The sequence below is a fragment of the Chaetomium strumarium genome (assembly GCF_033439665.1).
Source record: "Chaetomium strumarium strain CBS 333.67 chromosome Unknown B0T15scaffold_8, whole genome shotgun sequence".
NCBI classification, from domain to species: Eukaryota; Fungi; Ascomycota; class Sordariomycetes; order Sordariales; family Chaetomiaceae; genus Chaetomium; species Chaetomium strumarium.
Window position 1 is genome coordinate 715,119 of NW_026944436.1, and position 23,883 is coordinate 739,001.

The window sequence follows — 23,883 nt, forward strand, 5'->3', positions numbered from 1 at the left end:
CATATTTCGGGTCGTTGTTTGGCATTGCCGGGTTGGCTGACCGGGCTAGCTTAGCTTTTAATGGCTTCGGCCGTTCGCTCCTTGGATGCGCGACCATGCAAGATAGGAAGGGGAGTGTCGGTAGGAGGGGAAATCAGCTCGGCTTTCTGGGCAGCAGCACACAAGACAGCGTTCACCAAGAGCAGGTTTGGCTTGTGGGAAGGTAAAGGTAAAGGGAGGGGGATGTTTTAATCGCCGCAAAAAGAAAGGGCTCGAGGTTTATTAGCCAGATGAGCTCTTTCGTACCGTGGTTGGGCAACTGACAATTGTGGGCATCTGACAATTGTCTGACATGGCTCGAGCGATCCCGGCCATGGTCTGCGTGGCCCAGCGCCGCGTGATCCCTCCCTAGCTATCAAATGAGGTCGGCCCTGAATGGTAATGCTTGGCGAGACGGGGGAGCCACCACACTGGCACACCGCAGCGCCCTTGGAAGACAGCGACTGAACTTGATGCAGCGTTTTGATAGCTCGTCTGTGGGTCATTTCATGCTCCTCTGTGTCAAATCATCCAGAAAGCCCAACAAATTTGGCAAGATGGATGAATGCAGGGGACTGCAGCCGTGTCAATATGTGGTCCAAGCTTCCGCGAACTCCGCGGGCTTGTTCATGTCAGATGTGGGGCCCTGTCCAGGGTTCCCCGCAGATCCACTCAGCGGAAGTTTCCGCGCGAAAACGTCGAAATTGAACCGAGCTCTCTGCGTGATTCAAACCCAGCGCTACGGTACCAACAGGTGGCATCCACAGGCTTCGCAGCTCTGGTATGCACGATTCAACCATTGTCTCGATGTAGTGTATTGTGGAAAGACTTGGGTTGCAGATGACCTGAAATGGAATGAAGGTGCTGAAGTGAGCAGGTTACATATCGAGGCTTGTGCATGGGCCAAACCAAACGACTTCAGGCTAGTGCGTTCCTAAGGTATTCTTGCGGGACGGAACAAGCACAAGCCCACATCCTTGCAGGGACTCGTCCCTTCGCTACTCAGAAGCGCACCACTGCACGAGACATCTCGAGGTAAACTAAAACTTAAACAGTATCCGTAAAATGGATTGGTTGACCGATTACGGGATGGAAATTCGGCCACTGGCTGTTGCTCCGCTTCACTGCCGGTGGCCCTTTCGGGCTAGTTCAGGCAGCTGCCAGCCATTCGCTAATTCTGCTCACCCGTGGTCAGGAGACTCTCACGGAGACCTAACACTGGCAGAGACCAGTCGTTCGGATCGGCAGTACTCCGTACTGCTGTGAACCCGAATTCTGGCTCTTCCTTGAACCTTTAAGAGACTTCCACACTTCAAATTGTCGCCCAATACGGCGCGCCACTGCGTCTACGAAGTACCTAGGTACTTCCAGGTCACAACTCCTAACTTTGACGGGCCTCAACCATGTCGTCGTTTTCTTTTGTGTCGTCTTCTGTGGTACCACCAAACCGTCAACCAGTCAGCAGTAGCCCTCGCTCCCAGCCCCAAGAAGTTCCCGCCTCGTACCCCGGAATTTCTCATTCATTGGGAACTTCATGCCATGCAACCTTGCATCTGACTGGGGAGATGCATCGCGGGTCCACCGCTGAAAGCTAGCCGCTCTGCTAGTGGCTCTGAGGGGCATGCTCGCCCCAGCTTCCGCAAGATCGCCTTCGTTCCCCACTCGACACCAACGGGCTGGATCCTGAGGTCCCGATAAATACGTGATGGGCTGACAGTGCGCCTGATCCTCATCACACCTCTTTTCTCCACGCTCTCAGATCCCGACTGCCTGGAACCCCCGCGTTGGCTGCCGATAGAAGACTGGGGTGACACCAAGCCTCTCTACTCTCCGCGGCCCGAACCCGAGTTCGTCGAGCGGCTTCCGGCGACCAGCGAGCCAACCTTGCATCTTCACGGCTTGTTGGAAACAGTGGCCTCCCCGTTTGCTCGCTCGAGGACGCAGCCATCAGACACCGCCTCGGCATGGTTCGGATCCTGCTCCCGACGTGCTGAGTGGCCCCCTCTCCTGCTTGGATGTCGTTGCCCCGAGGCCTTCTTGACCTGAACGCACACCCCCATGGCCGCGATCCAATCACGTTGGACTCTGGCTGAACATGCGCCGTAATAAGGAGAACAAGGTTCATCAACAGTAGGATCATTCCCGTGGACGCCTGTCTGAGTTCGAAGGGCATGACATGGCCGATATGGGGCTCCAACTTGAGCCCATCTCTCAGGGTCTGGAGCAGTACGGACCATGGCACTTCGCAGACGTTCGATTCCAGCAGGACCATCGCGCCGAGCTGCAAGCGGCGCTGTTGCAGACGGCAGCGATCAGCGAGCTGAGCGACACTCTTCGAGAGATCTCGAAAGCGGGGAGAGCGGACTGTCACAGTTCCTCTCGCCCAGAAGTGACACTGTCAGTATTACGGGAGCCAGAGCCTACGGCAGAGAAGTCTTCCCGGCGCAGCTCACCCGGGGGTTGCACTTCGGACGCTGCAACAAACGAAATCGGTCGTTCCCTCTTTCCCAGGATTCTCCACCCGTCCCTGGGTTTCCGTCAGGTCGTCCCCTCCGGCGAGGATGTCGTGACATTCCCATTCTCAGCGCCGCCCTCGCGCCCCGGGTCGTTCCTCAAGCGTCGGCGGCCCGCCACGGACGTTGACGGTCCCGGCACCTACTCCCTAAGCCGCAAGAAACGCCGGCTGTTACGACACCTAATTACCTCGCGGCTCTCCCAACCTTTCTCTCTTCCAGCAACCCACATCCTCAACCGGGAATCCGTCGCAACAGGCGACAAACGGTTTATCAAGCTCGCCGCCATCATGTCAGCGAGGCGAGGATTCAACAGCACCGTGACGACGCAGCCTCACTCTCCATTGCCACAGCCCCAGCAACCGAGTCCGTCGACCTGGCTCCGGCGGGCCGCTGTGCTCAACAGCCTACGAAGCCGGGTCCGCGCCGAAGTGGTGGAGAGGGGCCACGTTCAGGTTTCCGACCTCGCGGCCAAAGCAGCTGTGTTCCAGCAGGGCCATGGCAACTCGGTGTTCGTAGGCGGGCGATATCTCATCACAATGACGACGCCGTCGGTGGCAGCGCCAATGACGCCCGGGCCACGCGGAGTGTCACAGCCCTCCTCCTCTGGCTGCCCGCCACCAACACTACCACCACCACCACCACCACCACCTGGCAGCCTGCAATCACCACCCGGCCTCCGGCTCCAGCCCGGTAGTATCCACGTGCCGATGGCCGGAGGCCCGCCACCGACGTGTGCCACCACCTGTCTGCGCATTCCCAGCCCCAAGCTGCGGCCGCTCCGCTCGCCGGAGCTGCGGGTGACGAGGCCGCTTGTGCCGCTCGAGGATATTGAGGAGCTCGACGGCGACGACGACGGCGGCGGCGGTGTGGCCTTCCCGACGTCGGAGCACGAGAGCCGGTACGAGGACGAGCCGTCAGACGAGGTGTATGCCGATTTCAGCGTCATCTTTGGTGGGGCAGACGGAGAGGACTCGGACGAGGAGGGGGGTGGGGGTGATCACTTCGAGGATTATATGGACGATCTGGATGGCATACCTTGGAACGCCCGTTGCTGATGACGGCTAGGAGCAGTACTGTGTGAAGGTGCTGTTCTATTGATTCCATGCGTGGGGCGGCGACATTGCATTGCATTTTTACACAATTGGAGGCACCTTATCACAACTTGGAGTTTCAGGATATCGACGCAGATATCACGGCGTGGTGTGGCACTACTACCTCTACTAGTGGTAGCTCAGTCCGCGGATAGGAGGCAAAGTTGCTTTCATACGCATTTCGATCGGATTTCTGTTCATTTAGCCTGGCGAGGTAACTACTACTCTTGGGCGTTGCTGGCGATGGCGGCGTGGACGACTGCTTGGGGTTCGGAACACCATCGCATGAGTTAAGTGCCTTAGCATGCATAGCGGGCTAGTCAAAACTGGTGTTGTTGAACATACCCCGATCGAGGAGTGCTTGTATGTACACCACGTCGTGAGAGGTGCCGACGGCCAGTACACTAGCGCGGAATGCTCCAGCGAGACGGGCCGCACCGATCGCCGGACTTCGCTCGGCGCCGGCCGATTATTAAGGCATCGGAACCCAAGTGGAGCCTCCGCATCGTCAGGACTCTGCATATCCATCCCCTCCAGGGCTGAGAGTTCAGCGTGATACTTAGCAAGTCAGGACGAAGGAAAGAGGCCGGGTGCAAGTCTAGATCGAAGTCATCTCTTGACCCTTGCGTACTGCAGCTACCCGTCGAGGCTACCCGTGCTGTCGGCGTCGCGCTTGGCCTGGAACTTACAAAGACCACCGCGGCCGCGGCCCGTTGCAGCGGAGCACGATTATCGGCACCCCACCACGCCCGCCAGCGACCCCCACGCACGTGTGACCTTGATAAGGTGCCCGCATCCGCCCTCAATTACCTGCCTGACCTTGCATCCAAATCCAGGTCATTTTCCAGACACCTCAGATCGTTCCTCTGATCTTATTCCCCGGACTCCGAAATCGACCGGCCGTCGACTACCACCTCCCTCTACAAACCCCGCACAAAAAACCAGAACCATGACGACGCCCTCCCTCCCACCTATCACCACCCTCCCCACCCTCCCAGACTCAGCCCTCACCTCCACGCTGGATCTCCTCTTTGAGCCCTCGCCTGCCCTGCACGCCCTGGCGTTACCCACTCTCCGCGCTAGGCCATATCCCTCCTACAACGACCTCATCATGGCCCTGAGCGTCCAGCTGATGGATTTAGCGTCATCATCAGCAGCAGCAGCATCAGCAGCAGGAGCCGACACGGAAGGGGAAGGGGAAGGGGGAGAGGGAGAGAAAGAGAAAAGGAGGTTGTTGCATTCCATCCTGGGCAGCCATCCACGGCTGGGGGAGAAGAAGGAAGTGCTGAGCGGGCTTAGTTCAGCCGAGCAGAGGCACTTGAATCAAGAGAGTGATCCAGAGGGGGAGGTATTGGCGAGGTTGAATCGCGAGTATGAGGCAAAGTATCCTGGGTTGAGGTTTGTCACGTGGGTGAGGGGTCGCGGGAGGGAGGAGGTGATGGATGAAATGAGGCGGCGGATTGGGAGGAGGGATTTTGCAGGGGAGGAGAGGGAGAGTATCAAGGTGAGCTTTTTCTACCTGGCTCCTTTGGGTGATGTATTGTGGGATTTGTTTATTCAGGTGGGATGTTGTGCTGATGTCACGGTGGGTAAAACCAGGCTATGTGCCAAATCGCAGCGGATCGGGCAAGGAAGTTGCTGAGGGAGGGAGAGGACGGCCGTTGAGTGAGACCATGAGGCCTATGGGTGGATTTGACATGAAGTGCAGTATGGCACGACACAGAGGATTGGATGGGATGCACAAAGCTCACCACCAAACTTCCAAGGAAGGTTGGTGGCTACGAAAATCCCCCACCAGGGATTTTACTTAGCTGGACACGAGAATCGAACCCAAGCCATCTCAGAAGATGAGGGTCTACGACGCCGTGGCGTTGTGGGTGCACCGAGATTGACCACTTGGCCACTTTGTGGCGCCGTTGAAAGTCGGTTCAACGATGTTGCCCATATACTGCCCTGTGGTGGCACGAGATTGGAGTTGGGGCCCTCAGAGGGACGCAAGCTTCTCTGCTCAGAACATATCAATCACCACCGCATTGGAGCCAATCTGCGACAGCTTTTCGTGTATTAAACGGGACTCAGACCTCTTCTTTCCGTCTAGGCTTCACAACCACGAACAAGAACCACCCAGACACTGCCCAGGACCGGGTTGAACCAGACATCTCTCTTAGGCACGCACTCAATCGAGCCGTTCAGTATAATGCCAGTCTCAAACCTCGCACATCACCCTCATCCACAAGTCATGGATAAACTAAACGAACTCAATCTCATCTTTGAGATCTACACTGAACACAGGCTCCCTACTATCTTTAGCTCTGACCCGGTGGTAAAGTCTTGGATTCCACTTATTTGAGCCCGGAGCTCTGCCGGAACTTAATCAGTGGCCGGAACGGGCCGCATCCGATGAATGAAACCACACGAGCCGTGCGGGGAAATACTTACCCGGGGCCCCTTAATTCCCATGTGCTACTTAAGCCTTCGGAATATGATGTCTTCTCGCCACTTCTGGACTAAATACGATTCAGGTTGTCAAGTGATCGATTAGAAGAGAGAACAACAATGGCACCACCCGTGAAGCTCCCGACCCGCAAGCTGGGCAAAAACGGCCCCGAGATCACGGCCATCGGCTTCGGCCTAATGGGACTAAGCACAGCCTACGGCTCAGTTGGGTAAGGTCACGGAAACCACGCCCGTCTCAGTGGATTACCTAGGTAACTAACCTGTCCGACAGTTCTGATGAAGACCGGCTCAAAGTGCTCGACCGCGCGTGGGAGCTGGGCTGCACCAACTGGGACTCGGCCGACATGTACGGCGACAGCGAGGACCTGCTGGGCAAGTGGTTCGCGCGGCACCCGGAGCGGCGCGCCGACATCTTCCTGGCCACCAAGTTCGGCCTGCGCCCCGGCGTGCGGGACGACGGGACACCGGGGTTGCTGGTCGACAGCTCCCCGGCGTACTGCCGCCAGCAGTGCGAGACCAGCCTGAAGCGGCTCGGCGTGGACTGCATTGACCTGTACTACATCCACCGCGTGGACGGCAAGACGCCCATCGAGAAGACGATGCAGGAGCTGGTCAAGCTGAAACAGTCCGTCTCCCCCCTCCGCCCGGTCCATTAATCTGTGCACAACGCACTGACAAGTTGGCTACTCCATACGGTAAATTAGAGAAGGCAAGATCAAACACATCGGCATCTCCGCCAGCTCGGCCACCACGCTCCGGCGGGCCTGCGCCGTCGCCCCCATCGACGCCTACCAGGTCGAGTACAGCCCCTGGGCGCTGGACATCGAAGGGCCCGAGAGCGACCACCTACTGCAGACGTGCCGCGAGCTGCACATCTCTGTGTTCGCCTACGCGCCGCTGGGAAGAGGGATCCTGACCGGCCAGATCCGGTCGCCCGACGATTTCGAGCCGGGCGACTTGCGCCGGCTGTACCCGCGCTTCAGCAGGGAGAACTTCCCTAAAAATCTAGTGCTGGTGGATAAGTTCCGGGCGATGGCGGCCCGGAAGAAGGGGGGTTGCACGCCGGGACAGCTGGCTATCGCGTGGCTGATGGCGCAGGGCGGGGATGTGATACCGATTCCCGGGACGAAGAATGTGAAGTATCTGGAGGAGAACGTCGGCGCGGTGCATGTGGATATGAGTAAAGAGGAGGAGCAGGAGATTAGGGGCTGGATTGAGGAGGTGGGCATTGCCGGGATAAGGGTTCCGCCTGGGTTGTTGGATGAGTTCAATGACACGCCGCCGCTGGAGTGAGCTGTTCTTTGGTTAAGGTAGGTTTGCAAGAACAATGGCATTGTTGCGGGATATGCCGAAACTCTCTTCGTTAGCACGGGCTGTGACCTTGAGAAACAGATCGTGCAGACGTTCCTGCTTGCCGTCGCCAACTCGAGAGAACGTGCTTGCGGAAATGTCTGTCAATCCAGAAATACTGCGAAAGGCGAAGGGAAGTCGCAGCCCTGCGAACGAGAGACGGTGATGCGATGCATCTGGCAGGTGGATCCAGTGGAGTGGGGGACAGGTCCTGTACTTAGATTCTTCTGGCTCGGTCAACAACCGACCTTGCAACCACCATCATCAATTCATACAAGTCATAGCCTTCTTGGTTGACCACCTATGGTCCTTGCGCTTCCGTATCAGACGGGCTCCGAGCCGGTTCCGAGTAACACAACGGAGACTGCAGATGCAATGGTCGGGCTCTGAGTAACCTAACCTGCCCAAATCTGTCGACCCGTGTGGATCTGCAACAAGCCTGCATGTTGACCCCCCCGTTCGGCGCCTCGTTCAATTGGCCGTCACGTTCCCAGCTCACACGGCAGAACCGCCATGCAGCAGCCACGATGCTGTCCCCTTGGCTGAGAAATGTCTCCTGGCTGGCTTGACAGGAGCTGAAGTGGCCCGTCTAACCGCGATCGGTGTAGACGGCAGACGCAGATCGGCCCTAAGAAGACAACACTCAGAGAGGCCTAAACCACAGGTCCACAGCCCACACGCACCGGATTCACGCACATCCTTGGCGCCAACCCCTTCTGCGATCAGTGCAAAATACTTCCGCCTGGCTGTTCCCTCCCGGTCTTTTGGGGGTAAGCTTTTAGGTTACCGGGAACTTGTGGAAACGGCACTTGAAGAGCATGCGCGGCCGAGTAACATACGCCGACAAGTAGACGGTGGATGACGCTAGCGGGCACGGAATAACAGAGTACTGGTATGGAAGTCATCTCGCCCAGCCTTATGCTCCAACCCGTCTAATGCAGGCGGCGAGCCAAGTTACCGAAATGAAGTTGGCGTTGGTTGACCGCCTGCATGCTACGAGGCGCCACCCACCAATGCAGCGTGCATGCGTTTATATAACATGATGGCCTCGATCCATCCTCCCTTGCCCGGCCGGGCTCCTTCTGGCTCCAAGAACCTCACGCCTTGCTCCCCCCCTCTCCCTCGCTTCCCTGGGACATCCGTCTAGTACAAGATGGCGACGCCCCTGGACTCGGAGCATCCATACGTCACCCACGCCGGCCCTCCAAAACGGCTTATTGTCTGTTGCGATGGGACGTGGATGGACTCGTTGGGCGCAAAGGGGTGCGTACTTTGGGACCTTGGGTCCTTAGCCGTCCTCGGCATGCCAACATGCGTGGCAGATGATTATGACTGACATATCTGCCAGGAGCGAGCCGCCGTCCAACGTCACACGCATATCGCGCGTCTTCTGCCGGACCTGCAGCGATGGCACCCACCAGGTGATCAACTACTTCGCGGGCGTCGGGACGGCCAACGCGCTGGACCGCTTCACCGGCGGCGCCTTCGGGATGGGTCTGGATCGGGTGCGTACCTTTACTTACTTGCTTACTAACCCGGTGGTTATCCACGGGAGTCAAGCACTCGGTAGGCTGACAAGCCCGCAGGATATCTGTGAAGTGTACAACTTCTTGTGCATGAACTACGTCGACGGCGACGACATGATCCTGATCGGCTTCTCGCGCGGGGCCTTCACGGCGCGGTCCGTGGCCGACATGATCGCGTCGGTCGGCCTGCTGACGCCGCAGGGGCTGGACCGCTTCTACGCCATCTTCGAGGACTACGAGAAGATGGGCCACACAGGCCGCCATCCCGACGACTACCTTGTGCCGGGCCTGCCCGAGTACGACGGCTCGCACGGCCAGGCCAAGATCGAGTGGGAGGCGCGCCGCATGCGCATGTACAAGCAGGGGCTGCGAGAGGTAGGTTGGTTAGGCCCGGCAAGCCTTAATACCAAATCATAGGTGGTGGCGGGCAGAGGTTTTGGTTTTGGCTTTTGGGGGATCCCGTGAACTGATTGTAAGCCGTTTTTTCTAGAGGAAGTACACGCGAGACACGTGCCACGACGGCGTGACCGAGATCAGGATCAAGGCGCTGGCCGTGTGGGATACCGTCGGCACGCTTGGGATTCCGCCGGCGCCTGTGATCGGGGTGCGCGGGTCGGCCGATCAATAAGTGCCCCCCCTTTATTTTATTTTTATGTTATGTTGAGGGAAACAGGCTAAACTAACTCCCAGCACGTGGCGGTTCACCAACACGCAGATCTCCAACAAGGTCGAGAACGCCTTCCAGGCCCTCGCCCTTGATGAGCCGCGCTACGCCTTCCGGCCGTCGCTGTGGGAGCGCATGCCGGGGAGCACCACCAACCTGAAGCAGGTGTGGTTCCCGGGCAACCACGGCAACGTGGGCGGCGGCTGGCACGACCAGCAGATTTCGGACATTACTCTGGCTTGTACGTTGTCGTCTTCACCATTCACTGTTTTCGCTGTTGGGGATGACGATATTAACAAATCGACCCCAGGGATGTGCGACCAACTGTCCACTCTCGGCGTAGAGTTCAACTTCGCCCGCATGACCGCGCTCTTCCACGAGACCTTGCGCTTCTCCGCCGCTCATCCCTTCCCCTTCGCCCCGGGCGCCGCCAAAGCCTCTTCCTCCTCCCCCTTCTCCCTCCTCCCTACCCTACCCGACTTCACCTCCCTCAAGCGCTCGGTGAGCAAGCTATTACGGGCCAAGCGCCCATCCCCTACTCCCACCAACTCTACCACTACTCCGACTAGCGGCCCCTTACCCTGGGCACAACCTCCCCTCTTCCACCTCCCCCCTTCTTCTTCTTCTTCTTCATCCAGTCCAAACCACAACTCCTACAAAAGAAGAGACAGCCAAGAATGCACCCTCCGCACGACCACCACCACCACCCCCTTAGACCAGTGCTTCACCCCGCACCCCCCGCCCTCCACACCCGCGCCCACCCTCCTCCGGCTAGGCGCCCGCCCCTGGGGGATGGGCGTGATCCGCGCCCCCACGGCGGGCCTGACCACGCTCGCGGGGAAGACGGTGCGGCGGCCGGGCAGGGTGCTGCGCGTGGACGAGACCACCAACGAGGACACGGCCGAGCCGCTGCTGGGGACGAACGAGCGCGTGCATGCCTGTGTGCGGGTGAGAGTGGTTTGTGGCGGGTTGGGGTTGGATGACGGGTGTTTGTGGGGGTGTGAGGCTCTTATGGGTACTGCTAGTAAGGATGGAGGGGATGGGAAGGGGAAGAAGGAGGGGTGGTGGAGGTTGGAGAGGGGTAGTGTGTTGAGTGAGGAGGAGGAAGGGAGGGTGAAGGAGATGAGGGAGTTGGGGCCTAGGGAGGTTAGGTTGGGCACTGATCCGGTGGTTCAGGGGGAGTATCCGAAGGGAGTGCTGTACCCGGTTGGAGGGGAGGATCATAAGTGGAAGTGGGTGTGGAAGGGGGAGGTGAAGGGGACGGGGCATGCCCAGGTGCCGGTGGTGTTGGTGCTGCCGGAGGAACCGCTAGTCGGATACTGGGAGAGGTATCTGCTGGGGCTGATGCGTGGGGAGGAGGACGTGTGGCGGTTTGCGCAGAGGGGGTTTCAGGGGTAGATGTTACTACTAGTAGTCGGGATGGAGTGAGAGGAAGTTTTAGGGACGGTTTTGGATAGCAGGTGCTTGCTTGATATGTAGTAATATGGCTTGATGACAGTGGTCACAGGGGTTGGGGGAATGTTTGGGTTACAACAGAGTCGCTTGTATCATGAAGATTGCCTACTGCAGTAGTATGTTGGTTGGGGTGACGAATGGACTGTGGCAAACTTGCCGGATAACAATCGTCGTAGCACGCCCAAGAGCGCCATACCAAGTCTGACATAAATACCTGCAGCCCGACCGCGGCACAGAGAATATCCTTCAGCAGTATTATCCTAATGAAGGCACTACTGGCTTGAGCATGTAGCAACTACTATATATCACCATGCTGAGACATAGTATCTGTGGCCAGCTTACGTGGATTTGGCTTGTAACAGACCCCAGTTGTGCTTATTCTGTCTGGCAATATCATATGTCCAATTGGCATCCTACCTGGCCAGTATCAACACTGCCAACTGTTCAGTTTGTGCGGTCTCAAGGGCCTTAGAACACTGGTGCTATTCCCATTGATACAATGCTTTATCCCACGATCATATGGGCGTTCTGTCCGATTTACATCTACACCGTGGTTGATCAGACTATTCTACCTCTGAACAGAGATTTCGAATCTCCGGAGAACAGTATGGGTGTTCTGAGCGTTCTGTCTGGTGTAAGTGTACACCATGGCGCTTCATCTGAACAACATGAGCAACACCAACCGACCTTTGTTAGCATGTAGTTATAAAATCCCGACTGGTTCCCAGCTTCCGACCGAAGACCATCTTCCCCATCCATCATCCCCTTCAGACAGAAGACACCATCACATCCATCGTCCTCTTCAGACAGGAAGACCCTGTTTATCCATCATCGTCTTCCCACATTTATTGTCTCATCAAGCGACACATTTGCACCATGACCAACGAGAATAACACTAAGACTCCCCTTCGTTGGGAGACCCTTCCGCGGAGCCCCTTCCGTTGGTTGGATGAATCCTTCCCCAAGGATGAAGTTGAGGTTGCGGAGGTCGAGACCAACCGTCGAAGCAAAAGCCGCTTCAGCTTCGATGAGTCTTCGAACGAATCTCCCATGAATAAGGTGAAGACTCAAGAGATCGCTCACCGTCGTAAGCCCGAAAATCAGAGCGACGGCTCACTCTACGACGGCCACTACGACGACGACGAGACCGCCGACCACACCAACCTACACAAAGGAGGCGAGCCGCCGTCGGAAGAGCCCGCCACTCCTCCCACGGCGTTCATCGACCAACGACATCAAGTCAACACTCAAGAAGAGGTGGCCGCCCTCCTCGGCGAGGAGTGGTATCCGCAGACACTCCCTCCCCGCAAGCGGCGCTGCCACCGCCTGGGACCTAATGAGGTAGTCGACTACGCGCGGTTGTCGCTCAAGACTGCCGAGGACTACGAGGGGTATCACTCCCTGCCCAAGATCAACTTCCATGACACGGAAGAGGATCGCCAGGCTGCTCTTGAACGGGACAGTCTGCTTGTGTACTTGACACAAGCTCAGACGGGAGGAACTCAGGAGGCAGAGCAGATGGGACAGCAGAGTGGCACTCAGACGGGGACCGACATGGGATCTCAGACTATGGGAGCTCATATGGGATATCACAGAGATGACGAGTGGCAGCCCGTCGTGGAGCACATCGAGGATGTTGCTGCCGAGGGCAGCTACGAAGGAGGAGCCGGGGGAACAGAACGCTGAGGCTTAACCTGATGTTGTGTTGTGGGTGTTGAATGATTGCTGGGCTCTGCAGGCCCTAGGGGTGGTGGTGATGTAACGATAGGCAGTTTGTGTCGCTTCCCGTTGAGGGAATCATGGCTATGGCTGGTATCTTTTGTTGTTGACGAGGGCCGTTTGTGGCAACTAGGTTTCGGATTTATGGTCTTATGAGAGTATGACCTCTAGTTATACTAGTAGTAGTACGTTAATAATGATGACGAGATAACGAATTCTTTTCTAAACTAAACCGATGCGATCTGCTGCTAGTACGTGAACATCTATAAGTATCAACGCACTTCTTCTGACACTTCGTATATGTGACACTTGACACCATGTCAGAGCGTGTTGCAGCCGCCTCCCCAGAGCAGTGGGTACCAGGGAGCGTCGCGGTCACCGTTTCCGGTACGCTGGGCGGTACCAGGCGGCTATTAATATACACTACTAGTATCTAGTGTATCCGTAGGTCACAAGATGTCAGTGTTGTTAAGATGTTGATCGGCGTCGAAAGGAGGGGATGAGAGACACTCCAAGTGGACCTAGCTGAACGGATCAAAAGGAAACTAAACTCGGCAGCCGGTACGTGTAGCCGCCCCAATGAACTCGGTTGACTCGACGAGTGTAACTACTATCCATGACGGTGGCGCTGGGTACTGCATCTTGACAGGTGCTTGACTGTGAGTGAGGATTAACGGCGGGATTCCCCGGGGATTTATGCTCTTGAAGTGCGTGAGAGGAAACTCTGTTCCGGTAATCTTAGCTCCATTGGGAGGTTTTGGGAACGGGCATTGTCCATTGTCCTTTTGACCCTCTGCGGCATGCTTTCCGAGGCACGCTAGTCCGTGACTGTGGCAAGGCTCGTCGCCGCCACAGTCGTAATGGTATCATTTACCGATGTGACCTGGGAATGCTGGGATGGGCTAGGCACCACCGCCATGGAAGATCCCTTTCCCCAAGAGCATGTCCTCAAAAGCCTTCATCGACTGTCCCGATTGTACTGTACAATACATAACTACTGTAGCTATGCCCATGTTCCGCTCTTCGGCTTTTCAGAGTTTCACTGTCGGCAGGCATGTCACCGTTCGAGACGGTGAGGCTGGCACCGGTGAGAGTACCAAGGTCCAGGGGAAACGGCGTGTGGACTAGAGGAGCATGGGGTAGGTTGGGCCCTTACTTTGGTATGGTGATGAGACGAAGCGTTCTGTAGTGGCGGCTTCCTTGGAGGGGGTTTATCTGTCATGATATGGACATGGGCGAGGTGGCGAGCTAGGTAGGTGTACATAGAACCTGGATACCAGGTTAGCGTCTTATGGGGAGGCATCTTTCAGCTCTGGTTCTTTTGGGGATCCAGGCGAGCGATTCCCTGCTCTTAGCTGCGTAAGGTAAGGTAAGCCAAAGTCAGCCAGAACCTCCGTTTCCGCGGCATAACCTCCTCTGTTTGATCAACATATCAACCACCAGCATGGGGATTCTCTTTAACTTGCCCAACTGGCAACGGTTTACATGGACCGGGACACTGGGCAAGTTGATCATCTGTCAGTTGCTGACTTGGCATCTGCGGGCTGTCGGCGACTCGGCATCAGCTGCATCAACGACGCCTTAGCGCACATCGACCGGAGTAATTCCGAGCCGGTGGCAGTGATGGTATGTGGAGCGGAGGCATCGGAGAGTGCCGAAACCAAAACAATGGAACGGCTCTGAACGGACAATAGTGGCGTCGGATGCTGTTTTCCAGCGGTTTTCCAGGGCTGCTGGGTTGCGGTTTTGGCCTTTTGGTTGTTGAACGGAGCGGCTCATGCGGGTGAACAATGCGGTCGAGTGGAGCCGCAATGAAAAGCTGCCGAGCCTGACGCCTGCCGTCTGCCGAGCATCGGCCCCAATTCCGAAAGCACTGGCTGGCTTTTGCATTTGGCACCAACAGCGGGCGCACAGACAGTGTGGGGCGCATGAATGCAATGAGCCACCCCTGATTGGCCAGGTACTTTCGTGTAACCTGACAAGGGCCTGCCACGACCCCTGTGAAGGACCCTGTCAGTCTGCCCCTCCTTCCTTCCAGGTTCTCCCTCCTTCATCTCCCGGTGGGCTTCTATGCAAGTTGCAACATGCAGCAGCTTGCAGCCGCGCGGGGCTCGCTGTTCGGTGACCGTGTCTTGCTTCTGCTTTTTGTTTCCGGCAAGGAGAACTCCGCTGAGTGGCTGCACGAGACAAAACCTCCGGGCCTCCGGCAGTTTCCAGAGTCGAGACACGGCCCAAGACGACGGCTGCATAAACGCTATGCTCCCGCAAAGCACCCGCCCCTGCTCGTCTCGTCATTTTCCGACGCCAATGACCCGGCTGACACATCCCAGACCATGGTAGGCTTGGGACAATGGTGGCCAGACTCGCTAACGTCGAAATTGCGCCTGGGGTTGGGGGTTGCTTCCGGGGTTAGCGAGGGAAACCCATTGTGGGAACGAGTGGGAGCGGGTTGGAACAAGCTGCCTGTTGTCCAACGATTGGTCCCAATAACCTTCTAGAACTAATTGGGGAAGGCGACGGTCCCCGCGGCCGCGCCCAGTCAAACCACCGTTTGTCCCCGGTTTGGCACCGGAGGTGACCTCTTAAAACGGCGGCCACTCCCGAACGCCTCATCGTCACTGCAGCCCCATGTCACCTGTCATCATGCACCGCGAGATCGCTGCCGAAAACCTCGGATGATATCGACTCGAAACCTCTGGATAGGCTCGCCATCGACCAAAAACAAATGCCTCTCGCCTGGTCCACGACGCCCGCAAGCTGCCCGCGTTCCGTCGTCTGACGCCTGAGTAGAGCCAGGCCGAGTAAAGCTGCTGTCTTGTGACTGAGCTTGCTGGGGGTGGGACCAAGGTTGAGCATGGAGCTTGTGGCCAGCACCGCCAGTGCTGTATCAACGCCAGCTCCCCGGCGGGGGAGACGCGAGAAGCCATGGCCGCCCGGCAAGCAGAAGAAGCTACTGCGGCTTTATGTGTGCACTCAGAGCGAGCGCCTACCGCTCGTGCGCATCCTCGAGCGCCTCAAAGAAAAGGACGGCTCGTTTGATCCAAGGTGCGCACATTGCTCCGGTGGCTTCCGGCCCTCGTCTCCCATTCTCGCCAACGTTGGCTCCGCAGCAATCGCTAATTGACTCGAGATGGGCACAGGCAGCGCAACTCACACAAACACCTGAAGAACCTTCTTCCGGACCGCAGGATAGACGACTGGAGGCCGAGGGATCTGGCAACAATGCTCATCCGCGTGCGGTTTCTGAGGTCAGTGAGGGCCGAGCGGAGGATCAGGAACAGGAAATTCCGTCGCCGGCTCGATCCAACACGGTCGCACGCGTTCTTGCCAGTAGAAGCCGCCGAGATGCCCGTCACCCGCATGTCCGTCGATCAACCGCCACCCATCGAACAGCACGTAGCTTTGTCCACCGACAGCTCGGCCACCGACAGCCCGGTCACCGTCAAGCAGTCCGAGTCACTGGGGTCGACACCCCAAGCGATCAGCGCCAGTTCGCCTTCCGACACATATCTTCGCCGAGATAAATCACCCTCGCGCGCATCCTCGACCTCACCATCCACAAGATCTGCCAAGCGGAGATCATGGGCTTCGGTGCTCTCGAGTATCTCGTCCGGGATCTCCAGCTTGGCCCGCTCCTCTTCCTCGGCATCTTCTAAGGGGGTCAATCTGCATCCGCCCGGCGCTAACACGGCGCTCAGTAGAATGACGCGTGAAGAGTTCCTTACTACGCTCCGGGAGAAGCCTCGGAAAGGCATCAAAGTCAACAGCACGCCCGCCATGGGCCTGTTCAAGACCAAGTATTCCACCGTGAAACCCACGACAGAAGAGCTCAATGCCGCGTTGGTACGAATGTGCTGTGCCGCGTACGTCGGCAGTAGCTCGGGCTGCGCACACGAACGCCTGTCAAGAGCCATCGACGCCCAGAGGACCGAAGGACCCGACTTCGTCAAGTTTCGCGTCACCGATGAAGAGGCGAACATGGTGGACAAGTTCGGAAACTCGCTGCTCCACGTGGCGGCACGATGGGGAGCCCGCGTCTCCCTCCTGAACCTGATCCTTCGACACACGGACGATGTGCAGATGGTCAACCACCGCGGCGAGACATTCCTCCATGTTTTCGACCCGCCGGAAAATCCCCGTATGAGGCCGGTGTCATTCCTCAACCTTATCCGAAACCTACGGTCACGAGGCTTCGATTTCTGCCACCGAGACGTTGAGAAGCAAACTTTCCTGCACCATCTCGTTGCCAGGAGGGAATTTCCCATCGAGACGCTGTATTATGTCTTCCGGGAGGTTGGACACGGGGCTGCGCGGTTTCTGGTCGCGAATAAGTCGGTCAACGGTGAGCGGTTATGGCACAGCGTCCGGATAAATCTGGAAAGGACAGCACCAAAACTGCATCGCATATTCGGCGACGAAGTAGAATTCGTTCGCCGCTACGTCCCCGAATTCTCCGCCGAGCCGAACGCCCCATCGACGGCCGACACGTCCACCATCGGCTCCGACAGCTTAGCATCCATCCACCCGAACGAGACGGCCTACTACCCGAACCTCAACATCCCTCTCGACCCGCACGAGAGCAACGCCCAGAACGTACGACGAACGCCGCTGATGAAGCTTCTCCGCCGCGCCGCCGCAGGGAGGGGGATGACGGATCAGGAGCTGACGACGAAGCTGGAGAATCTGCTCGAGAACGCGTCGAAACACCCCGAGTTCGACATGCAGAACTACTTTGGGAAGCGGGACACCGAGGGCAACTCGGCTTTACACTACGCATCCGAGTTCGGCCTCGTCCCGGCCGTGCAGTTCCTCTGCACCAAAGGCGCCGGCGTCAACGTGTTCAACAACTGCGGCAACACGCCGCTGCAGCTGGTGAAGTTTGCCATCCAGCGGACCGACGTGCGGTCCGACATCCACATGGAGGCGCGGTACCTGCGCTGCGCGGTGCTCCTGCTCGAGCATGGCGCGTTCGATCAGAGCAAGCTGGTCAGCGAGCGCTCGGTGCTGTTTCCCTCTGGCGTGTTCGACGGGAGCGAACGGTCCATCAACAACCTGGTCCGGCAGGGCGTGGCCAGCCAATGCAAGGGCCTGCACCTTCTCACTTCGTCGGTCAGGCATCACAGCCCGGCGTATCTGCACGACCTGGAGCACCAGTTCGGGCATGCACACCATCGCCATCACCATCATCACGTGCATGGGCATGGTCATCAGCGAGGCGGTAGTGGGCCGATGGGGATGGAGTTGACGTTTCAGACGTCGGTTCTTTCCTCCTAGGGTTCGGTTGAGTCAGGGGTTATTTCAGTTGTCTCTCGTCTGTATCAATACCACTTGGGAAGCGGCGGTGCATATGAGCGATCCTTTTTTATTATCTTCAGGTCCTTAGACTCATTGCTGTTTTGTCTTGCGTCACTCAGGCTGTATACAACCTGGCCAGGGGGCGGCACTGGTGTGGGGCGTTGAGGATGTGATATGGGTGCGAAGCAAAAATGTTAATTGAGCGACGAGCAACCATCTTTTCCTGTATCTATTGCTACTTCAAAGCGGGTCTCATATACTGGCCAATACATTGCATATATTGTGTTCGACTTGTTTCCCGACGATTGCCTAGCGTTGTGTTTGTCAATGATCGGTTATCGGATTGAGGGGGGTTTAGGTCGTGGTATTGAGTGAGAGAAACGGGATGACCGAGTTCTGTTTTGACTTTTGAGAACTTGAACAGTATTTCTGGCATATCCACCAAAGCAGCGAGTTGGAGATAGCCTCGGATCTCCTTCAGTCAGTTCTCGACAGCAAAAGAATATTGTACGTGCGAATCCAACCCAAGCTCAGCAGTTCAGCCCACGTCTCAGCCATCCTCGTGATGTTTTGGCATTCTGCTTAGGTACTACTAGTAGTACCTACCTACTGACAGGCTCGTTCAGATCCGTCTTCTTGCGGAAACCACAGCCGGCTGTCTGAGGCGGACTTGGTGGGTGGGTGGATTTGATGCTGTTGCGCGCGGGCCAGGCATGTCCCCCTTTTTCCCGGTTCCATGGGGGAGGGCGGCAATGTTATCGCTCTTGTGAGGCATCAACTTCGACCCGTATCACGCATAGTTATGGATTCGCCATCTGGGACCACAAAAGGCTGGTCAGCATGGGCTTCTTCCGTGAGGACAAGGCCCGCGCGCTGATGGAGCCGTGTGGGTTGTACCTCACCTGGCGGAGCATCCTCACCGGCGAGGAGATCGAGGCTGCGAGGCGAGCGTATGAAGCGGCGTCTGGGATGACACCGCTCTGAATGGGAAGGCTACCACCAGTCGTTTTGTTTGGAACACTGGGCTGCCGCTTTTGCTTCTCGTCGTGGTACTCTCATATAAATAAAGTCGGAACACAGCACGCGCCCTTGCTGAATCCAACAAACTGGTTCTACTATTTCTAGGTTCGACGCCGTCTTCTGATCGACTACTCACAAGAGTCTGACAGTGAAGTCCAAGACAAAAGGAAAAGGCAATGTGGGGATATCAAGCTACTAACCTAGCTATCCATGCAAAAAGACACGAGGACAAGAAGCGAAGGAAGTATAGTGAATGCAAGGACATGGTATCTAGTATATGGTTAGTATTAAAAGAAGGGTCGGAGCACAGGCGACGACCGGATGCTCTCGATGGCAGACGAGGCGCCCGCGGCCGGGTCGTAGTACCTGCGCAGTTTGCCGAGCAGGGGCCGCGTCTTGTTCGGCGGGGAGCCGACGTTCTCGGCGCGCTTATACGAGATCCAGCGGTCCTTTTGGAAGGTGGCGATGATAATGTTGTTCTGTTCATCGACGAGCTTGAAATCGTGCGATACCCCCTTCCACGTCTTGAAAGGCCCCGTCATGAACCGTCTCGTGCCGGTCCACCTGTATTCACGGCCGCCGAGCTGCCACTTCACCGTGCGGGTGACGAACCGGGGCCGCCAGGCCTTGAAGAGCGTGACGAAGCCCTCGACGTGGGCATCCTCCAGCTCCTCAAGGGGCTCCTTGGGGGGGTTTCTCCGGCAGGCGCCAGAACCTGCGCCACTTCTGCTTGCGCGCGCGGCTCTTCCGCCGGGATGCGCGCTTCTGGTTCGCGCGGATCTCGTGCACGCCGTCGCCCATCTGGACCTGGAACGAGTTCCAGAAGCCCGTGCGGAAGGCCCGCTCCACGGCGACACTCGTGTCGGTGTAGTACTTGGGGTGGTCGCCGCGGTAGAAGACGGGCCGCCACTGGCTCGCGCGCTTCTGCGGCACCGGGTTCATGACGTAGTAGTCAGCGGCTTGGGTCGCGTCGTCCTGAGCAATGAAGTGCTTGCGGCCGAACGCCATGCGCCGGTACAGGTTGCGCGTCCGGGCCGGCGCCGTCCCATTGACCATGGTCGGGTCCTCTGGCTGCTCTCCGGGCTCAACATTGCCCTGCTGCAGAGACTGAGAGTGTTTCCCCGAGCCATTGTTGTCCATGGTGCTGATGATTGTGGCCGCCATTATGGAGGCGAGTCCTTGCGCGCCGACGAGCGAGCCTGCCGGACGCGGAAGAGAGAGTAGGAAGTTAGGAATAGAAAGACGCCACGATGCATCATGCAGTGAGGTCGCCGCGCTACTCCTTATAGTACTACGAGGTACGGAGAAGCGAAATGGACTAGGGTCGGCACTAGGGATGTTCTCTTAGCTCGGAGAGGGGGACCCGATCCGTATACTCCGTATATGCACTCCTGTTAGTCCGAAGCGACCGTTGTTTGTTAGTTCGAAACTAGCGATAGGCGTCCCGGTCCGCAATTCTAGAAAGTGAGAGCAGAACAGCCATAAGGCTTATTTCAACGCAGAAGAATGGAGTATTTAGCATTGCTTAGAAAGCTGATCTCCATACACACCCTTTCCACCTCCAAAATTGGCCGTTGTGACGTTGAGGTTGAGATATTGGGGCTGGCTGTCCGTACTGTTTGTAAGTTCTTCCTCCACCAAGACGCGAGGAAATATAGGTACCTTAGCTACTCAAAACCGGAGATCTTATGGTTATTTAGTCACCGTACAAATGTCTCCTCATGGCGGCTTCTCACTCCACAACATTTCCCAATCCCAACGTGTCAAGCTCACAGGTGGTTGAAATCCCTTTTCATTCCCATTCCACTCCCTCTTCTTCTTCTCCCTCGCATTTGTCTTAATGTTTGTCTTCAGACTCTCGCTGTCTTCCTTCTTCTTTGCCTTAGTATCCTTCTCTTCTTCGCTTTATGGGTAATCCAACTCGGGGTGAACCTCACCCTCGGGATGCTCACCATCACCCCATACCAAGTTCAACTCCGCATAACTCAAGTGCTAGCCTGGCTCTTCGCAACCGCACCCCCGAAATCCTCCAAAAACCTCCACTTACCAGCCTCCTTCCAGCCCTTCTCCTTCCACTCATTCGCGCTCCGGGGGAAGAAATCAACAACACCCAGGAGGCTCTTGTCATGCGCAATCACGACAAACACGTCCTCGCTCGCGTCAAAGGCGACCATCTTGTCGAGGGTCGCCTCCGCCTTGGCGACATCGCGGTCCGGGGCCTGCGACAAGCGGCTGTAGTACGGCGCTGTCCGGCTGCGCTCTGGATGAATCGCCTCCAGGACAGCGCGTGGACAGACCGAGCCCGGCAGGTGTGGCGGGACCGAGAACGGCGCTGGTGAGACGTAGGCTGGCAGAGGCAGGTGCCGATTCGGTCGCAGACTGCCGCAGTGGTGGCAGGCATCTCCACCCATCAGGATGAATGTCGACGGGGTGGTGCGTGCGAGGGCGCAGATGTGCCCGATGGCGTGCTGAGAAGAGGTTAGTACTTTATTTAGTAAATCATTTCCCCGTCTATCATGTGTGGGGGATACATACCCCCGGAGCATCGAGCAAGTAGAAGCTCCCGTCGCCGAAGAAGTCGAAGGCCTGGAATTCACCAATCCGAAGTCCGTTTGTGAAGTCGATTTCACGAAGGGGACGTCCTCTACAGCCGTATGTCCCGGATCAGCATCAAGAGCCTGGTTCAATAATCCCGACAAAAGGCACAGGAAGACTCAAGAGAAGCGAGAGAGTGGGTACATACACGTAGTCGCTCTCGAGGATCACTCCCTGCGGGTTGGCGGGATAGCCCGGGAGGAACGCTCTCTTGAACCCAGGGCCGACAACGAGTTCGACAGTGGACGGGAAAGTAGACGGATCGCCGGCATGGTCAGCATGGTAGTGGCTATATGCGTCATGACACCGTTAATAACAGTGGTAAAACTCCGGCACCCCCACTAAACGCTTCTTACCTCCAGATGATACTGTCTATTTCGTGCAACGCCACTCTGCCGCTCTCTTGGAGGATCTGGGCCACGTCCTTCTCGACTGTCGCGATCACACCGTGTGCCATCCCTTCATGAATCACTGGCGCCAGGGACTCTGTATCCTTCCGGAGACCCAAGTCGAAGAGAACCTTCTTTCCTGAAGGATGTTGCACGAGAAACACAAATGCAGGGCATTCCAACGACTCGTGACCGGGGAGCGGGTTCTCGACGAAGGAGCCGGTTGGAACGCGGATGAAGGTTGTGCTGTCGATGATAGATACATCAACAACGTGCTGGGATGCTGGGAGTTCCAATTTCGGAGCCGACTCGATCTTGTCAGCCATTGTGACGAGTTTGAACGTGGCAGAGTCAGGTGAATGATATAATGAAATGCGGGAATTGGGTTGCAAGACGCGGAGGTTGTATTGCGGAGAGGTGGCAATCATCCGCTTTTATATTATGTCGCAGACCCGCAGGCAGCAGACTCAGAGCACTTGGTATGGACTAGGGTTAATACTTCGAGACTCCTGGGCCTGTGGAGTACGGAGTAAACAGTTTCCTTTGGCCATAAGCAGTGATCTCTCTGATCCATCCATTCCTTTTAAACATTTTCTAATCATCTACTTCAGTGCGTCTTATTACCATGCTCCCACTGGATCTATTATTCCTGGATATCCTGAAATGTGACATGTATCGTCCGTGGGACAACTCCGAAAAGTCGCCGGAGACGCACCGCCTCCCTGACTTTTACGAATGCGGCTGACCGCCGCTGACGTCCTATCGCCCATGCAGCATTCGGAAATCCTCGCCTACCGGATCGTAGGACGAAATAGAGCTACCTTAAGTTTCCGAGACTTGGACTCTGGATTAGTAAACCATCGACTAAGTAAGAGCGCTAAGGATGGTGGCGGCATACTCCACCTCAGACAACTTGGTCTTCTGTTAAAAAGGGTCCGAGTACCACGCTTCACCTCCAATAATCCCAGTATAGATATATAATCTAGTAAGTCTCCGAAGGTGACCTTTGCTAGCATCTCAAGACTAGCAGGAGCTCTTTTTCGGGACATCTCCAGACGAATAGGGGGAAAGGGGTAACTGTATTATATATAGGGCCGTAGAAACAGTGACGATGCAACGCTTTCAGAACCAGCATTAGAGCAATCAGAATAACAATTCAGGTAGCCTCTTATATTGCGGTATCTCAGCTTATAGAGAAGCAAATATTCAAGACCCTCACGCAATGCCTCCCTTCTCCTAGTCACCAATCCCACCGGCAGGAACTCTCAACCAGGTCGTGGCCCTCATTTCCCTCATTCAGACCGACTTGGATGCCACAACCACAACCACAACCACAACCAACCAGAAAACAGCAACAACAACAACAGCCCACCAAAAGTCATCATCATCAACAGCTTCTGCCCGGGGGCAGGCCAGCAACACGGCCATAACACACTGTGCTACCACCCATCTGCCTTCGCGCCCCGATGGGCGCAGTCAAGGCCATCCGCAGGCGCCATCGGCTGCTCGTGACTTGTCCGGGGCTCGGCCACCGGGAGGAACGGGGAGTATAGGAGCGGTCGCTTTGTGTACGTATGCTTCGAAGAGCTGTCCCGCCGTGAGATACTCCGCGAGATTCTTCGACAGAGTGGTCGTTTTCTCCCATTTGACCTGCTCTATGCCAGCGATCCCTTTGCCACCCTTCTTCAGAGCTTCCTTTAGCGCACTCTTCGTTCTTCTCAGTCCGACTTCTCGCTCTTTATCCTTGTCGAGGTCGAAGGGCTTGCTGGTAGTACCCCAGTGTAGCGG

At 56.8% G+C, this 23,883-nt stretch overlaps 7 protein-coding genes across 7 annotated transcripts; 6 read left to right on the forward strand and 1 right to left on the reverse strand.

Moving 5' to 3' along the window:
* The first annotated feature begins 1,972 nt into the window (after positions 1-1,972).
* On the forward strand, positions 1,973-3,707 carry B0T15DRAFT_323480 (uncharacterized protein). Its single transcript, XM_062864077.1, has one exon. It carries the CDS (start codon positions 2,195-2,197, stop codon positions 3,587-3,589), a length of 1,395 nt encoding a protein of 464 aa, XP_062717562.1. The 5' UTR covers positions 1,973-2,194; the 3' UTR covers positions 3,590-3,707.
* Positions 3,708-4,574: 867 nt separating this feature from the next.
* On the forward strand, positions 4,575-5,290 carry B0T15DRAFT_497497 (Oxo-4-hydroxy-4-carboxy-5-ureidoimidazoline decarboxylase; the record flags this gene model as incomplete). The annotated part of the gene is made up of 2 exons (XM_062867272.1): positions 4,575-5,129; positions 5,225-5,290. 2 exons carry the CDS (start codon positions 4,575-4,577, stop codon positions 5,288-5,290), a joined length of 621 nt encoding a protein of 206 aa, XP_062717563.1.
* A 768-nt stretch (positions 5,291-6,058) lies between these two features.
* Positions 6,059-7,719, forward strand: B0T15DRAFT_423644 (NADP-dependent oxidoreductase domain-containing protein). Its single transcript, XM_062865594.1, has 3 exons — positions 6,059-6,291; positions 6,354-6,707; positions 6,787-7,719. The coding sequence occupies exons 1-3, from the start codon at positions 6,182-6,184 to the stop codon at positions 7,373-7,375; spliced, it is 1,053 nt and encodes a 350-aa protein (XP_062717564.1). The 5' UTR covers positions 6,059-6,181; the 3' UTR covers positions 7,376-7,719.
* An 866-nt stretch (positions 7,720-8,585) lies between these two features.
* On the forward strand, positions 8,586-11,303 carry B0T15DRAFT_563375 (uncharacterized protein; the record flags this gene model as incomplete). Its single annotated transcript, XM_062870612.1, has 6 exons — positions 8,586-8,695; positions 8,781-8,937; positions 9,019-9,333; positions 9,449-9,570; positions 9,649-9,863; positions 9,933-11,303. 6 exons carry the CDS (start codon positions 8,586-8,588, stop codon positions 11,018-11,020), a joined length of 2,007 nt encoding a protein of 668 aa, XP_062717565.1. The 3' UTR covers positions 11,021-11,303.
* A 273-nt stretch (positions 11,304-11,576) lies between these two features.
* Positions 11,577-12,763, forward strand: B0T15DRAFT_563381 (uncharacterized protein; the record flags this gene model as incomplete). Its single annotated transcript, XM_062870613.1, has 2 exons — positions 11,577-11,711; positions 11,774-12,763. The coding sequence occupies 2 exons, from the start codon at positions 11,577-11,579 to the stop codon at positions 12,761-12,763; spliced, it is 1,125 nt and encodes a 374-aa protein (XP_062717566.1).
* Positions 12,764-15,530: 2,767 nt separating this feature from the next.
* Positions 15,531-18,198, forward strand: B0T15DRAFT_323585 (uncharacterized protein). The gene is made up of 2 exons (XM_062864078.1): positions 15,531-15,841; positions 15,937-18,198. Exons 1-2 carry the CDS (start codon positions 15,651-15,653, stop codon positions 18,068-18,070), a joined length of 2,325 nt encoding a protein of 774 aa, XP_062717567.1. The 5' UTR covers positions 15,531-15,650; the 3' UTR covers positions 18,071-18,198.
* A 2,451-nt stretch (positions 18,199-20,649) lies between these two features.
* B0T15DRAFT_441938 (beta-lactamase-like protein) lies at positions 20,650-22,481 on the reverse strand. The gene is made up of 4 exons (XM_062865929.1): positions 22,063-22,481; positions 21,855-21,995; positions 21,647-21,755; positions 20,650-21,579 (listed from the first exon to the last, which is right to left on the reverse strand). Exons 1-4 carry the CDS (start codon positions 22,419-22,421, stop codon positions 21,097-21,099), a joined length of 1,092 nt encoding a protein of 363 aa, XP_062717568.1. The 5' UTR covers positions 22,422-22,481; the 3' UTR covers positions 20,650-21,096.
* Positions 22,482-23,883: the final 1,402 nt, after the last annotated feature.

Excerpts from the sequence above, each read along its gene's own strand:
- B0T15DRAFT_323480 (XM_062864077.1), top strand. The coding sequence starts at position 2,195 with ATGGCCGATATGGGGCTCCAACTTGAGCCCATCTCTCAGGGTCTGGAG.
- B0T15DRAFT_423644 (XM_062865594.1), top strand. The coding sequence starts at position 6,182 with ATGGCACCACCCGTGAAGCTCCCGACCCGCAAGCTGGGCAAAAACGGC. Across the intron at positions 6,292-6,353 it reads ACAGCCTACGGCTCAGTTGG|TTCTGATGAAGACCGGCTCA; the intron begins GTAAGGTCACGG and ends CCTGTCCGACAG. Across the intron at positions 6,708-6,786 it reads GAGCTGGTCAAGCTGAAACA|AGAAGGCAAGATCAAACACA; the intron begins GTCCGTCTCCCC and ends ACGGTAAATTAG.
- B0T15DRAFT_323585 (XM_062864078.1), top strand. The coding sequence starts at position 15,651 with ATGGAGCTTGTGGCCAGCACCGCCAGTGCTGTATCAACGCCAGCTCCC. Across the intron at positions 15,842-15,936 it reads GACGGCTCGTTTGATCCAAG|GCAGCGCAACTCACACAAAC; the intron begins GTGCGCACATTG and ends AGATGGGCACAG.
- B0T15DRAFT_441938 (XM_062865929.1), bottom strand. The coding sequence starts at position 22,421 with ATGGCTGACAAGATCGAGTCGGCTCCGAAATTGGAACTCCCAGCATCC. Across the intron at positions 21,996-22,062 it reads ATAGACAGTATCATCTGGAG|CCACTACCATGCTGACCATG; the intron begins GTAAGAAGCGTT and ends TGACGCATATAG. Across the intron at positions 21,756-21,854 it reads ATCCTCGAGAGCGACTACGT|AGGACGTCCCCTTCGTGAAA; the intron begins GTATGTACCCAC and ends ATACGGCTGTAG.